This window comes from Gracilinanus agilis, chromosome 1 (genome assembly GCF_016433145.1).
Source record: "Gracilinanus agilis isolate LMUSP501 chromosome 1, AgileGrace, whole genome shotgun sequence".
Taxonomy (NCBI): domain Eukaryota; kingdom Metazoa; phylum Chordata; class Mammalia; order Didelphimorphia; family Didelphidae; genus Gracilinanus; species Gracilinanus agilis.
In genome coordinates, this window is record NC_058130.1 from 345960893 (window position 1) to 345977721 (window position 16829).

At 38.3% G+C, this 16829-nt stretch overlaps 1 protein-coding gene across 1 annotated transcript in view; it reads right to left on the reverse strand.

Moving 5' to 3' along the window:
- The window catches only part of SERINC5 (serine incorporator 5), a 123931-nt gene that overhangs the window by 18421 nt on the left and 88681 nt on the right, over positions 1-16829 (reverse strand). Inside the window, exons 6-8 of the mRNA XM_044663330.1 lie at positions 11614-11825; positions 6920-7015; positions 5026-5152 (exon numbers count right to left, since the gene is read on the reverse strand). Coding sequence (XP_044519265.1) covers positions 5026-5152; positions 6920-7015; positions 11614-11825 — 435 coding nt within the window. The remainder of the gene's footprint in view (positions 1-5025; positions 5153-6919; positions 7016-11613; positions 11826-16829) is intronic.

Sequence of the window (16829 nt, forward strand, 5' to 3'; positions counted from 1 at the left end):
AAGCAAAAAAATATTTACAAACTATATACAGGATGAACAGAGATAATTAACAGAGAGAAGACCCTGGAATTAAGAAGTGTTGAGGACTTCTTAGTTCTATGTCCCTGGGAAAGTCACTTAACCCTCATTGCCTAGCCCTTACCACTCGTCTACCTTGGAACCAATAGACAGTATTGATTCTAAAACTGAAGATAAGGGTTTAAAATTTTTTTTAAAGAGCTGAGAAAAGTTTCTTGTAGGAGGTAGGACTTTAGCTGGAATTTAAAGAAAGCCAGAGAGGTCAGCAGTCAGAGTGGAAGACAGACAGCACTCCAGGTATGAGGGGGGAGGGGGAAGCAGAGAGAATGCCCACAGTCGAGCATAAGAGCATCTTTTTCATGTCAGTGTCACTGGATTGAAGAATTTGTATTGGGGAGTAAGGTGTAAGAACACCAGAAAGGCATGAAGGGCTTTTAATACCAAACACAGCATTTTGCATTTGAATGATTGACAAGCGTTTTTAATTCCACAGGGAACAGACTCAGTGTTTCACTCATTTTTAAGTCAACAGACTTCCCCTATAGAACTTCAGTCCACAAGGATGCTTATACCTTTCCTTCCTCCAAATCCTTTGAAATCCACTCTCCTAAAATCTAAATTGTTAAGTCAGATTACACTTGGCCTTCCTCTTGTTTTCATTCACCAATTACAGGAGGAAGGAATCACTTCTCCCCTGAGTTCCCATTATTTCTATCCTAGCAACCAGTACCTATTAGTGATAATCAGATTCGATATGGATTTCCCCTGATGCTTTCTTCACTTTTTGTAAGAATTCATTAGACTATTCATAAGACCATCAACCTAGAGTGACAATGGCCTCAGAGATCATTTCACACAATTCCTTTTTAAAGGAAGTATAGATCCATTAAGGTCAAGGGATTCACACAAGGTAGTGAGTGGAAGAGAAGAAACTAGAATCCAAGTACTGACTGCAAATCCAGGGTTCTTCTCATTGCACCAAACTGTGTTCTTTTTTTTTTTTTTTTTTAAACCCTTATCTTCCATCTTAGAATCAATACTAACTAATAGTTCCAAGGCAGAAGGGCAGTAAAGGCTAGTCAGTGGGAGGTTAAGCCAGTTGCCCTGGGTCACACAACTACTAAGAAAGTAGACTGAACTTGGGACTCCCTGTATCCAAGTCCAGACTATCCTCTGCATCATCTGGCTGTCTCTAAACCCTGGGTCTTATCCCTCAGTAGTTCCTATGTGGCTGACTTTGCCTCCTTGGGTTAATAAGACTTCTAGTTCCTATTGCCCACTATCTAAATGTCTATCCAGTGCATTGGCACTGGAGACCAAGGGTTTTATTTAGTTCTGGAACCTTTGTTGGGAGTTGAATGATGAGTGTTTCTTCCCACACTGTAGGGTCTCTCACCTGCCACACATGACCTCTCTTATACATGGGTCAGCACAAGCTCTGCCCTTAGCTCTGGAGAAAAGTAAGCTTGGCACAGGTCCATGAGTTCATTAGTTCCTATAGTCCTTTATCTTGAGCAAAAACTCAATTCTTGCTCATTATCCTCTCCCCCTCTCCTTCCTTTTCTGGATTAGGTGGTACAATGGATGGAGGGCTAGAGAAGGTGAGAGGAAGCCTCAAGTTCTAATCCTGCTTCAGACACTAGTTTCTCCATCTATAAAATGGAACTAATAACAGTCCCTACTTCTAAAGATTGTTGTGAGAATCATGAATTAATCTGTAAAAAGCGCTTTGTAAAGCACTTAAAGTGTTATCTAAAGGTTAGCTATTATTATGACGATTACAGTTCAACCTGGAGAACCAGTCATCAACACTTTGGATGTCAACTCCATATCTTACACAGATTCAAATTTAGAACTGCAAACAAAGAGTGCCTTGATGGTGGGCTTATATGACTGCCCTAATGACACCTTACATATTAATTATATGTGCACATACTGAGATGGGAAGTGAGCTGGATTGGGATTTAGAAATCTTGTGTCAAAATCTACTCTAGCCCTGGGCCATCTCCAGAGATTCAAGACACCCTAATTTATGAAAAAATGAACCAAAGGCCCTGAATGAATGTTAAACTTGTTCACTATCTCTACAGTAGGCTTTAAGAAACTGAGGAATGATTCATGAATTTTTGTTTTGATGTTGTTTGTTTTTTTTAAACCCTTACCTTCCATCTTAGAATCAATACTAAGTATCAGTCCTAAGGCAAAAGAGCAGCAAGGACCAGGTAATTGGGGTTAAATGATTTACCCAGGGCAGCTAGGAAATGTCTGAGGCCACATTTGAACCCAGGAGCTCCCATCTCTGTGCCTGGCTCTCAATCCAGAGCCACTTACCATTGGAATCAAATATCCAGGCCATCAATAAACCTTGCATCTTTGTATGACCTTAAGATAACCAGAAGAGGGAAGAGTTTCTCAGATGTCAATCCATGGCCACCATTCTGGCAGTCATTAAGCAATTTAGACAACTCCCTAGAAGACTCTTGTCCATATTAAATGGTTACTTTTCTGAAACCCCCATATGTAGTTATAATTGCTTTTCACTCTCTTTTGCCTTCACCCCTAAAATCTATCTTTCTGTATCCCCGGTTATAAATCGAGAAATCGTTTGCTCAGACCCAAGGAGCCTCATAGCACCTGAGATCACAAAGGAGATCTTTTCCATTCTCCACTTACCTATCCTGTTAACAGATCTCTAGCATATGGTCAAGGGTGGGTATTCCTATCCTATGCCTCTCTCATCCCTTTCAACCAGACACAATCCTCAAATATCCTAAAGTCTAGCTCTGAAAGTGATAGTAACAGATAGCATCTTGTTCAACAACAGGCACCATCCCAGGATGCTGGAAAACTGAGAGATCATCTCAAATAGAGATTAGAGATGGGACTTTTCCTAAGCAAAAGGGGAAAGCTGAAAAGCCACCTTTAGAGCTGTCATATCGCAAGGTCAATGCCTATGCAGCCTTGGAGTACCATTGGCTTTCCTCAGAACACCAGCTCTCCTGAGGCTCGATTGGTTATAGAGAATATCTTTTAATAAGTCCCACTGGGACATGGAAGTCCTATACACAGGTTTTCTCCTTTTCGTTTCATTAATAGAGATGCTGAGTTTGATCTTAATCTCTTATTTGGAGAGGTCTTTGTTGCTGCCAAATGTAAAGTTGAAATGGGTAGGAGAAATCACCAAGTATCCTCATTAAAAACAAAACAGGGGCAGCTAGGTGGCTCAGTGGATTGAGAGCCAGGTCGAGAGTTGGGAGGTCCTGGGTTAGATGGCCCCAGATATTTCCTAGCTATATGACCCTGGGCAAGTCACTTAATCCCAATTGCCTAGCCCTCAGCTCTCTTTTTCATGATGTCAAGGCTTGACATCAGGAAGATCTGAGTTTGAATTCTGCCTCAGACAAGACCTACATAATACTGGATGTCATTTCATATTCTTGGGGCTTCAGTTTCCTCATTTATAAAATGGGGATAAAGGATACTAGCCTACTTCTTAGAGCTGATGTGAAAATAAAACAAGGTCCTTTAAAGAAAATATTTTGCAAACCTTAAGGGCTATGTAAATGTGGGTTATCACTAATATTCTTGGAGAGGAAATGAACAAAATGGTCAAATCAACTATGAAAGACTTGGCTATTCTGATCAGTATGGTGATCCAAGACAATTCTAAAGGACTCATATTGAAAAAATGCTATCTACCATCAGATAAACGATGAACTGAGTATGAATTGAAGTATAATTTTGTCACTTTGCTTTTTTTGCTTTTCTTTTTGTTTCCCTTTCTCAATGGGTTCAGGAAAGCATTTGGATCTCAAATTTTAAAAAGAAAAGGACATTAAGAATAAATATTTTTTAAAAAAATGATTAGAGGCAGCTAGGTTTGTTTAGTGGATTGAGAGCCAGACCTGGAAAATGGAGGTTCTGGGTTCACATATGGCCTCAGATACTTCCTAGCTGTGTCACCCTGAGCAAGTCACTTAACCACAATTGCCTATCTTACCACATTTTTGCCTTAGAACTGATAGTAAGGGTTTTAAAAAATAAAAGCAAATCAGATTCATGTAGAGTAGAATTCCATCAATAAATCATTATCATCATGATTATTCCATTTCTGTAATGGAAGGGTTAAGAAATGAATTCCACACAGAAACTAAATACATGGTCCAAAACACAGAGAAAGAAGCTGTATATGTGGGCAGGTGCTATGCTAAAATAAGTCTATACCTTGAACCAAACTTACTGTAGAATAAGTAATTTATCTTTTCTACTCTCCTTCCTCCATCTTGATCTCTTTGTATAGGGTTGTTGGTTTGTTTTTTTTTAATGATGGAGCAAATCATATCTGGGACAAAAGACTGACTTCCCAAACACACAGCAGAAAAACCCCCTGCTTACATGTCTTTCCTGAGAGGCAGCCAAGTCTGCTGGAGAGCAGCTACTCGTGGATTTTTACAATAAAGGAAAAATTTTCATCTTTGCTAGATAGCTTACAAAATGATGGCATATCCAGTCTCTTGTGTTGTCTCTAGCAATAGCAAAAGGAATGTTTTGGGATCATTTTGCTGCTAAAATACCATGCATATATTTTCCTTCTCCTATTCCCCAACTCAATGCATCTGGTACTTCAAATGGAACCAACCACAAGGCTTTGACCAAAGGAGTTAGTCAATGGAAGCACATACGCGATTTTCCCCTCTCTAATTCCAAAAGCCCAAAGAAAGAACTGTCTATCCTTAAACCATTGCTTTTTTTTTTTTTTTAAACCCTTACCTTCTGATTTAGAATCAATACTAAGTATAGGTTCTGAGGCAGAAGAGTGGTAAAGGCTAGATAATTGTGATTAAGTCACTTGCCCAGGGTTACACAGCCAGGTCTGGCATATTGTCTTAATTTCTAGCACTCCCAGTCAAACAAGCATTTGCTTCCTTTATGCTCACCACATACCCCCTCTAGCACTTCTGTCTGAAGTCCTCAAGGCTGCCCACAAGACCAAGTCCAGATACTTACCAAGAGTACAAGATGCAAGCAAACAGGAGAGCTGTACCCAGCCCTGTGACCAGGTTTTCATCTCTGTAGAGACCTTGGCCAAAGTTAGGTGAACAGATTGTTATGTTCTTCTGGTTTTTATCCAAAACTTGAAAGGAAAAACAAGAATAACCAGTCAATGAGGAGCAGACTGCCATCAACTCACAGAAAAAGATGATAACATTCAGGAAAAACCTAATTCAGCTTTTGTTTTCCCTCAGAACCTCAGAATGAACAAAGGGAGAGGTTTTCTTCCACAAAGTCAAATGTTGTATGGGCTACCCTTTTTAGTACTTCTCTAGAGAATCAGAAGATCTGGAATGCAAGACACCTATATCTCCATTTAGAACAAATCTATGGTCTCTGTTCTGGCTGGAGACTACTCTAAAGACAAGCTAAAATTACCATGAGTCATAGTTCCAAAGATTAACAGGATTTTTTTAACTCTTACTTTATGTCTTAGTAAAAATTCTAAGACAGAAGGGCAAGGGCTTGGCAAGTGGGCTTACGTGACTTGTCCAAGGTCACACAGCTTAGATTATCTGGGGCCAGATTTAAACCCAGATCCTCTCATTGCCAGTCCGGTGGCTATCTATTGAGCTACCCAGCTACCTTTCCCATCTCTTATAAAGAAGATGAAGAAACCTAAACACTTGCAATGACTTCTATTAGATAGAATCATACTAAAATAACTTGGTGCCATTTTGTAAATGCCCTGTAAAAGAGGCTCCTTTACTTCATTTTGTTACTTCTGTACCTCCTGAGAAGGAGGTAAAATCATTAAACAAAATATGATGTTGGACCCTTAAAAAAAACTTATTTGAAGAGTTATATTATCTACATTATCATGACTTCCTTAATATTGCCAAAGGTCCTGGCCCATGTAGACACCAATTCTGAAAACAGAAGTTGGGTTTAATTACTAGCTCTGACCATGTATAATTAGCACAGATCTGAAACACCCTAGAAACCATTCCACAAACATGCAAATTCTAAGTTATCTAAAGCTGTTCTGAAATTATTATTAGTGGTTTTCTTTAAAAATAACTATCCCCACAGTGGTTTAGAGTATGTTAGTTTTCAGCCCAATGGAAAAAAAATTTTAAATAGCACTGACCTCAGACACAAATAGACATTTGTCTAATTTGAAATTAAAAATATGCTCTTGGTGCTGGTGCAGCACTTCAAAACATTTTACCATAACTGAGTAGCTCAATAGTCAAAACCATGAGTCTGTGAAAAGTCATGAAATAAATTAGGTTTAAATCAAAAGCATCCAGGGTGTTTTCTGTCTTTTATTTTTTTTCCCTCTTTTTTAAAATCAGTTTGTTGTTTTCAGTTGTGTCTGACTCTTTGTGACCTCATTTGAGGTTTTATTGACAGAGATAATGGAGTGCTCTGATGTTTTCTTCTCCACCTCATTTTAGAGAAGAAGAAACTGAGGCAGATGGGACTAAGTGATTTGTCCAAGGTCCCATACTTAGGATGTATCTCTGGCCAAATTTGAACGTGGGTTTTCCTGACTTCAGACCTAGCACTCTATCCATTACCCCACCTAGCTGCCCTTTCTAATGAACACAAGAATTACTTTTGGCAAAGTATTGAAGGATGGTGAAAATGGCTCCAATTAGATGAAGCTTCCAGATGGATATCATCATTCAACAAATAAAAAGAGCCGGCACCCTTCAGACTAGCAAAAGAGAAAACAAGTTTAGTTGTCATTTATGTATACAGGACTCAGGTTTTCTTAGGTTAAAAGACCTCCAAGTAACTCATTTTAATTTTGTTTTCAAACAACTAATAACTATGAAAAAAAAGTCCTTCCCCCACAAATTACACACACTCAACACAGGTAATTAGTGAAGGAGTCACTTACTTGTCTCTACAGGCTTGCTGGAGAGAGCTGAGAAAGTGAGATAGGTGACATAGCAGCTAATGAGACCTGACTGCAGTAACCCGGAGTGAGGCTGCCCTGAAAATGGAGAAGAGGTCAGTGGTCAGAGGAACCCTGTGACTGCCAAACCTTAGAGCAAGAAGGCACCTTACGTGGTCCAACCCCCTTCTTTGATAGATGAGGAAGCCTGAGTGCCAAATAGATGACTTGCCTGACATCCCAAACTCAGTTAGAGAAAGACCAGGATTCAAACCCAGGTTCTCCGACCTCCAAATTCCAATTCTTTATACTGTACCATGTGATCATAAAGATGGTACCAGCATCAGGAAATGGGAAATATTTTTTTCCTGGTGGACATCCTTTGAATTTGGATTTACAGGCTCTAGCAAAACTTCCTAGTTCTATTATGGGAAAATATTCAAAATTAAAATTAAAACAAAAAACAACAAAAAAAACTTCCTAGTTCTGAAAGTAGAGTTTGAGAAGAAGTAGGGAGAAGGAAATTGCATATACTCTTACACAAAAGGTCTTTCTCCTACTATCTAGAATTTTCAAAGATAATTAACTTCAACAATGTGTCTTTTTAAATCTATAATGCATGTGCATGTATTTAAACCTTTACTTTGTCTTAGTAACAACTCTAAGACAGAAAGGCAAGAGCTAAGCAAATAACTGACTTTGCCCAGAGTCATAATACTAGGAAGTGTCTGAGGCTAGATTTGAACCAAGATCCTCCAGATTCCAGGCGTGGCACTCTATCCACTGAGCCATCCCATGTACATAACATTTTAAAGGAAAAAGAAAAAGTAAATTTAGAGCAGGATTATACTGTGCCCCACACTGCTGAGTTTTTTACCAACACCTCATTTTAATGATGCTGAAATGTAATCAGCCCCAGGGGCATCCTGAAATCTAATTTGATTCCTAAGCACATTATAAGAAAATTGTCACTCCAATTATTGTTAGAGATCCCAAGTGGCTCAATGAGTAAATAAGAGACATCTTGGGAGCAGGGCACTACAAATTCTATTTCACAGCTATATGCACATCAGCCTCCAGGGAGGGAGGGCAAGGCATCTCTCTGTTTCTTCGTCTACAAAAGGGCAAAGGCAACAATACTATTGTTTGATGGAGTTCTGAGTAAAGAACAAAGCTGGTGCCAATTAAGGAAGAACTCTTTGGGGACCCAAGTTCTAAGAAAGAAAGGTGTCCCTGGCTCCCAAAATCCTGGGGATTTAAAATGAACAGGCTAATTCTGATACAATTCAGTCATTAAACCTATTTTGTGACTAATCATTTTGGTTCCGATTTTGTGGATTTATAATGATTCTATAATTATGACAAGTGGTTCACAAATTACTCATCAAGATACTAAATCTTTAAAACCCAAATGAAAAATGTATTGCCTGTGCTGCATGGAAAAATCTCCCATGTTTCCTTCTGAAATAAAGTCATCTTTGACTTAAAGTTTCCATTGAATATGTTTAAACCAGATGTTCTTAACCCCTTTTTTATATCACGGACTGCACTGGCAGCCTGGTAAAGCCTATGGCATGGACCTCTTCTCAAAATAATGTGATTTTTTTGAAAATTCATTAATAGAAGAAAGTGCTAAATTTAGTTATAAGTTAGGGAAAATAAAGATTTTTTTTTTAAATCATCAACTTCATGGATCCCCCTGAAATCTAGCCATGGATCAAGGAGTCCATGGACTCTAGATTAAGAACTCCTGAATGTTCAAACAGAATATTCAAAATAGATAATTAGTGATGTAGGCATTAAGGGCTAGCATTAACATACACCTTAATAAGGAGCCAAAGTTATTATATCATATAGTGATGGGAAGAAGAATGAGAAGTGAATTAAGAAAAAACGTTCTCACTTTTATAATAATGGACTTTAAATCTAAACTTCCTAAGTCCCCAAAACCTTGTGGGTTAGTTAATAAATGAATCCTAAAAATGTGTACACTGAAAGGCACAAAATTATTCATTTATTAATATGACAACACTCTCCTCTGCCCTCTTGAAACTCCATCTCCAACTATATATCAACTGCCAGTAAGCAGGACAGCTATGGAGGAGGACATGACAACAAGGTCATGTCATCATGGAGTTTCAGCTTCATCCCAGAGATAAAAGTGCTGGCTGAGATCCTCAAAAATTTGAGGGGAGCTAGAGTGAATTTAAATACCTCTTTCTAATTCATTATTTCTGAACTAGAAATAAAAAATGCTGTCAGCTTCTTATGGCAAAAACTACCAGGATACACTGCTATAAGTAACTAGGAGAAGATGTGTATTACATTAGTAATAACTCACACAGGCCTTTCCAGACTTCTACCCCTCCCCACCAACTATACCCAGTGCCCAGCACAGTGCCTAGCTGTGGGAAGGTGATTAATATAATCTTGTTGAATGGACCCATATAATAAGTACTACCAACGTTTCAAAGCACTTTTGGCATCCATAATTTTAAATTTTGAAGGTGGGTAAGAATCAGTCTCATTAGTCCTTTTTAGAGGTGAAAAAAAAATGTCTCAAGGATAAGTTAATTGACTTGCCTAAGGGCACACATTGAGTTAACTACAAAATCAGGCTAAAATAAAGAAGTCTTATTTTGCTGTGTTTGTGTCTCTGAAACCTAGTGGGTGCTTTATCAATATTGATTGATTGAGCCATCCGAATTACTGACTCCTAGTCTCTGTGTTCTTCTATTATAAATACTCTGTGTGTGTGTGTGTGTGTGTGTAGGTATATACAATTGGATCTTGTTTTACACAATATATTCCAAGACCCCTCTCCTAAGCTGAAGATTGTGCCTGAGAGCAAACCCCATTGTTTAATAAGTATGTCTTATAGAAGCATTCCTTTATGACTTGACTTTGGCTTATCAGAGCTACCTGCATCTCTTCTACAGTCTTAATGAAACCAAGAGAAGCTCTGTTTGGGCAGGGACATAGCAGCTTGTTACACGTGAGAACTCCAGATAAAGACTGAGGCAGGAGCTAATGCTTGGCACGAAACATGGGCATGGCTCGCATTAGCACTTCGCAGAGAGAGAATAAGCTTGATTGGGCGAACTGCTGGGAGACATAACACAGCTTGGTGAGAAAATAGTGCGAATTTAGCATGTAATTAAAAATTTCTTACTTTAAATATTTTTCTGCCTTTATTTTTTTGACTGCCAATCACATATATCTGAATTCACATGTGTTGAGTTCATGTAAAACAAGGTCCTACTCTATGTATTACATGTTGTTCTTGCTTCAGTCTTTTCCACTCTCATGGACCCCATTTGAGGTCTTCTTGGGAAAAATACTACAGTGGCTACCTACCTTCCTCTCTTTCTCTCTCTCTCCCGTCTTCCTTTCTCCCTTTCTTTTTTCTTTTCTATCTATATCTGTATATGCTTTTATCTACCTATATACACATACATACCTACATTCCTTTCTTTCTCTCCTATCTTCCTTTCTTTCTCTCCTTCCTTCCTTTTTTCTCTTTCTCCTTCCTTCCTTTTTCTTTCTCCTTCCTTCTCCCTTTCTTTTTCTTTTATATATATATATACATATATATATACACACACATATGCTTTTATCTATCTATATACACACATACATACCTACCTTTCTACCTTTTTCTCTCTCCTTCCTTCCTTCCTTTTTCTCCTTCCTTCTTTCTCCCTTTCTTTTTTCTTTCTTTCTCCCTTTCTTTTTCTTTTCTATCTATATCTATATATACATATACTTTTATCTAGCTACCTATATACACATATACATAAATGTATGCATATGAATATATATGTGTATAGGAACAACCTAGGTGCATGCATATGTATATATGCATGTATATACACATATAGGAACTTAGGTGCATGCATACACATAAATTTACACATTTATTTTTATATATACAATACACATTTACTTCGCTATACATATATATACACACATACAAAATTGTTATATTATATAACTTATTATTTTAAATATGTGTATGCATATATAAGCTATTAGTTTATGTATATGCTTTTATACATAAAATAAATTGTGTGTGTTCACATATACATACCAGATATTTCTCCCAAATTTATGGTCCAGATGGGATGAGGGGCAGTAGATTCTAAAAGTAGTTAAGGTACTCTCTAGTAATATATTTAAATGTGGCTCCCTTCTCACTGTACAAGTACTTTAGAAAATTGCATCTCTAAGATAAAGTCAAACTAGTTGGATTTCCCAAAGTCACTAAGTAGTTATTATTCCTGAACTATTCACTCAGGACACCAAGAACCCAGAAGATGGTGGTCTAAAAGAGCTAAACTTGTAGTTGACCCTGACATTCATGGGGATAGAGGGGGGAGCTGAGCCAGGGGGCAACAGGACCTTCTATAACCTCCTCTCCCCACATTATCCTTCACCCCAGAGTCACTCTTCCTTCAACCCCCAATTATTAACCTTTAGAACCTGCCACCTAACAGTGGGCTGGAATATAGCCTTATAGTGAGTACCCCTTTATCCTATCCAGGTTCCCCTAAGTTTATCAGGGATGTGTGCTTGACTAAATGTGCTAAGTCTTCCTGGAGCCCATTTCTCTTTTGAGTTTGATACCACTATTCTAGAGCTTCCAAGACAAGACAAAGGAAGGGTAAGGGAGACAGAGTCTTAGTCAACATGCTTACGGTTTTGTACACAGGGCGAGATGGCTACCAGTGAAATAAGTAGGCAGAGGCCTCCGTTGACACCAATGAAAATTTTGTTCTGCAAGCATTCTTCCTCCCATGTGTAAAACCAGGCCATCAGGAGCAGAGCTCCCACAGCAATCGTGTACATAAGAAGAGTCACCAGGGCGAGGAAGGCATACCACATTTTATTATGAACGGTGCCTGCGGTCCTATTTCCAAGAAGGGGAGAGAAGAGAGAGAGGACGATTACTCAGGCCATCATTTGTCTCATAATACACTCTTGGAGTAATAAATGTCCTGTATTCAGCTCCCAGGATGATGTAACCAAGTGGCACAAAAGGCACAAGCTGGCTTTCTGAAATGAATGCACCCCATGACAATGCTATGTGGTCTGGGAAATGTCTGACCTACTTGGTCTAAGAAAATTATAAATGCTTAGTGGAAAACACTCTGGCCAAGGCTAAGAGTTTGGGGTATCCCCTATCACTTTAAATGGATGCTTGCATTCCAAGCTGTAGAGTTAGATATGTTTCTCATCTGGGGCATCTTCACAAACCATTAATTACAATTACATATTATGATGAGTTTTGGCCACACTTAAGGCAGTTCTTCTCCAAGGCTCTATGCAAGGAACCTTTTCCTTATTATGTTAGATGCTGATGTGCCCTGGTAGCTTTATCAGGTCTTCCCTTGCCATTTTCCTGCTCAGGAAGCTTCAGTAGTTGGCTCCCTATTGGCTCTAGAATAAACAGTTAACATTTATACAGTGCCTACCATGTGCCAGGAACTATGTGAAGAACTTTACAATGATCTTATTTGATCCTTACAACAACCTTGGCAGGTGGGTGCTATTATTATACCCATTTTACAGATGAGGAAGAAATAAAAATGATGGCTAACATACGATGCTTACTATGTTCCAGGTACTGTGCTAAGCACTTTCCAGTTATCATCTCATTTGGTCCTCACAACAACCTTGAGAAGTAGGTGCTATTATTAACCCTATTTTACAGGTGGCAAAAGTGAGGCAAACAGGTTAAGTGACATGCCCAGGGTCACATAGATTGGAATTCACGTCTTCCTGACTCCCAGATCCAGCTCTCTATCCACTGTGCCACCAGCTGCCTAAACTGCCTAAAACAAAGCCCTCTTGATTTTGAGAGCCCTCCAAAATCTAGATTACACATTATGCTCCTTTACACTCTCAACATTCAGGCCAAACAGACATACAACATACTGTTCTCACATTTCTCTCCATGCTTCTACATGGATCATCCTTCATGCCTTGGATGCCCTCCTCATTTCCACTTCTTTGGATCTCCTAGATCTCATCAATTCAAGTGTCCACTGCCTTCAGGAGCCTTTTCCTGACTCCTCTAGTCGCTAGCACCTGTCCAATTACTTTGTATAAATTTCCCATTGCTTTATTGGTATATATGTTGCCTCCCCACAGTGGAACATAAGTTCTCTAAAAGAAAAGACCATTTCATTTTTGTTTTTTGTATTCCTAATGCCTTGCATAGAACCTAGAACCTAGCACACATTAGGTATTTAATAGAAGTTAAGTGAACCAAACTGATTCCAGAGTTGGGTCAGCAGCTCTGATAGCTGCCACCTCTCTTCTTCAGAGTTGTGACTAAATTACCACCATTCAAAGTCATGTTTTCTGAGCAAAAGAGCAGTAGGAGAATTGTTATTATAATGATAGAGACAAAGGTAGACCTGGAAAAATCTGGAGGGGATTGGGTGGGGAGAGAGCAGGGGAATGTTTACATAAAAAAACTGAGGGAGAGAGAATCTGAATCATGAAATGTCAGACAACAAATGTCAAAAAATGTTTCTGCCTTTAATCTTTTTAACAACTAAAGTTAAAAAAACTGAGAAGATAAAACAAAAGCTAGAGAGAGACTTTTAAATATGATTTCCCAATAAAAAATGTTGATAGAAAAAAGCTTGTATATTATAAAAAAATCTTAATAGGAGAAAGAAGGGGAAAAGACATGATTTCAAATCTTCAGAAACTGTTCATGAGGGAAAGCTAGATAGAGAACAAGGTCTGAAGACTGAATGTTCTTAGTTCAAATCTGGCCTCAGACACTTCCTGGCTATGTGACCCTGGGCAAATTACTTGACCCCCATTGCCCAGCCCTTAATGTTCTTCTGCCTTAGAATCAATACTTAATATGAATTATAAAAGCAAAGGTAAAGATTTTTTTTAAAAACTGTTCGGGGGGGGAGGGAAAAGGGGGGAGAAAGAAACAAAATGAAAAAAAAATTCCATGAATCATTGTCATCTGACTTTCAGAATTAAGTTGGTTTTTGCACTCATTCTCAACAAATACAGCAAAGAAAAAAGAGAACAATTCTTACTGTGTTAAAAAACTGAAAGGCTTTCAAGGAAACTCATGATAAAAAGTTACTGTAACCAAAGATGAATGAAAACGGGAAAGGTTAGGATGACAATTCTATAGTGGTTACAATGGTGCAGCAATGACTCAAAAGTACTGACCACAAAATTATCCCCAATTAAAAGACAAAAAAGAGTAGAAAAAATTAAGAAGGATAGAAGGGAGCATTTATTAAGTGCTTACTCTGGCCAGGCATTAGGCTAAGTGCTTTAGAAAGATCTCATTAGATTTTTCACAGTAGATGCTATTGTGTTCCTCATTTTATAGCTGAAGAAACTGAGACTGACAGAGGTTAAATGACTTGTCCAGGGTCACATAGCTAGTTAAGTGTTTGAGGCCACATTTGAACTCACGTCTTCCTGACTCCAGAGCTCTATGCTCTGTGGCACCAGATACCTCTGGAAAAAAAAATATTTAAGAACCCAATAGAAAAACAATGTGTGAGATTTTAAAAAACGATTTGTATAAAGATAATACTCTTCCATAAGACCCTTCTTTGATTCATTAGTCTACCATGTTACCTTTTCTAGAGTTTTTTATATTTACTTTGAAGGATTTGATGGAAAGCACTTAATGTGATTTCGACCATGGCAATCTCCATCTGTGACAGAATTAATATCTACCTGGGCTTTCCAGTTCCTTCTATCTCCCGCCAAAAACATGGATTAAGCCCACACCAGCCTCACTTGACAGCTTCCTGGTTAGCTAAGAAAATAAAAAATCCCTCTCACATGGAGTGTGGTACCCTCCATGTTAGTATATGCCATGAGGCCACCAGAGTCATCACACACTGTCTTTCGGACCAGAGAGATTTCCATCAAGGATGGAGAGAAGCCACATGTCTAGCAAAACTGAAACTAAGTGCTACTAAATCTTTGCTAATATCCTTTCTTGGCCATAGCTAAGTAAAACCTCTTTTGTTAGCTATTCAGTGACTGATGAGAACCTCATTCTTAGATCTCAAAAATAAAGTAGGGGCGGGTAGATAGCATAATGAATAGAATTTGGAGTCAGAAGGACCTGAGTTTGACCTTGACCTCAGATACTTCCTTGTTGTGTGACCCTGGTCAAGTCACTTAAACCCACTTGCCTAGCCCTTGCCTCTCTTTTATCTTACAATCCATACTAAGACACACACATATATATATTGGATAGATTGAGAGAGGGAGGGAGGGAGAGAGGAAGGGGGGGGGGGGAGATGATAAAGATAGTAATATAGAGAAACAGAGAGATAGATGCAGGTAGGTAGAGAGAGAGTGAGAGAGTGAGAGAGTGAGAGAGAGAGAGAGAGAGAGAGAGAGAGGATAAACCCCTGATACCTTCTTGTCTTGTATAATTCTTACCTGTGTCTTTCCATATATCTGATGCATTAAAGCTTTTTATTCTAATTCCTTCCATATCTAAGAAATAACTGTATTATTCTGAACCAACCCATCTTTTGGTTCCAGTACTTGCTTTGTGACCAGCTTGTAGTCACTGCATATGAAAAAATGATTTCTAAGATAACTTGTCCACTACAATTCATGTAAAAGTAATAGTCAGCCAATGAGCATTTATTATGCATCTTTATGTGTCAGGCACTGTGCTAAGTGCATGTATCCACAAAGAGAGACAAAAGACAATCCCTGCCCTTGAGGAGCTCACAAGTTAACACAGAAACACCCTATAGCCTGCTTAGGCTCAACCTGAGTTTTTCCACTGTCCTGTTGGTTTTTTATAATTTTGATTATTTTTCAACAATTCAAGATCATATGTCATCACTACAATAATAAAGGAGTTAAAGAAATGTGCCGCATGTAGGAATCATTGAAAACTCAAGACAATTTATAGTTTACAATTTAAAACTTATAATTTACAGGCAATCCAGCCTGATTTCTACTTCTTCCTCAAATTTATACACCAGCAGGATCTATTTAAGATAGATGGGTCTAAGTGGATAGAAAGCCAGACCTGGAGATGGGATGTCCTGGGAAGTTTGGGGACAATCCTAGCTGTGTGACCCTGGGCAAGTCATTAAACCCTACTTAATTTCTATTGCCCAGCCCTTACACTCTTCTGCCTTGGAACTAAAACTTGGTATCAATTCAAGAACAGAAGGTAACAGATTAAAAAAGAAAAAAGACACGAACTATTTCAATCAGCTATCAGGTTATTGTCTTTGAGCTAAATGTTGCCATCTGCATGATTTTTTTTTTCATCCACTTTGTTTTTCCAGCATGGATGGTTTCATTCTCTTTCACATTAGTGTGGATTTCACTGAAACTTGGGAGGCTATTCTGGGGCTTGTCAGTATTATCTAAACAGAAGAATTTAGCTTTGCTTTCAATAGGGACTTTATACAGATTATCCTCTGTAACAATGAAAAACAACTCAGGATAGCATTTATCTCTGCATTTTGTACCTCATTTGATCTGATATAATATTAAAAAGGTTATCTTTGTGGTCACATATGTCTTAGAATCTATACATGAAAGACACCTCATTGAGGGAGACCTTCCTATACATTTAGAGCTGAGGAGGACCTCCCAGAAGTGAGCTAGTCTGACTTAAGGCCCACAGAGACCCAGAGACTCTCCAAAGGTTATAGATAATAAGAAATAGAGACAAAATCAGAAGCCTCCAATATTCAATATCTTCCAAGGAATCTTCTTTCCAATGAACCATGTTACCAGATTTAAAAAAAAAGAAATCAATAAAAGAATGACACTGACATTTTTATATTTTCCAAATCTCTCAGCTAGTTAGGCAACCTTTGAGATAAAGTTTATATATATATATATATATATATGTATATATATATATATA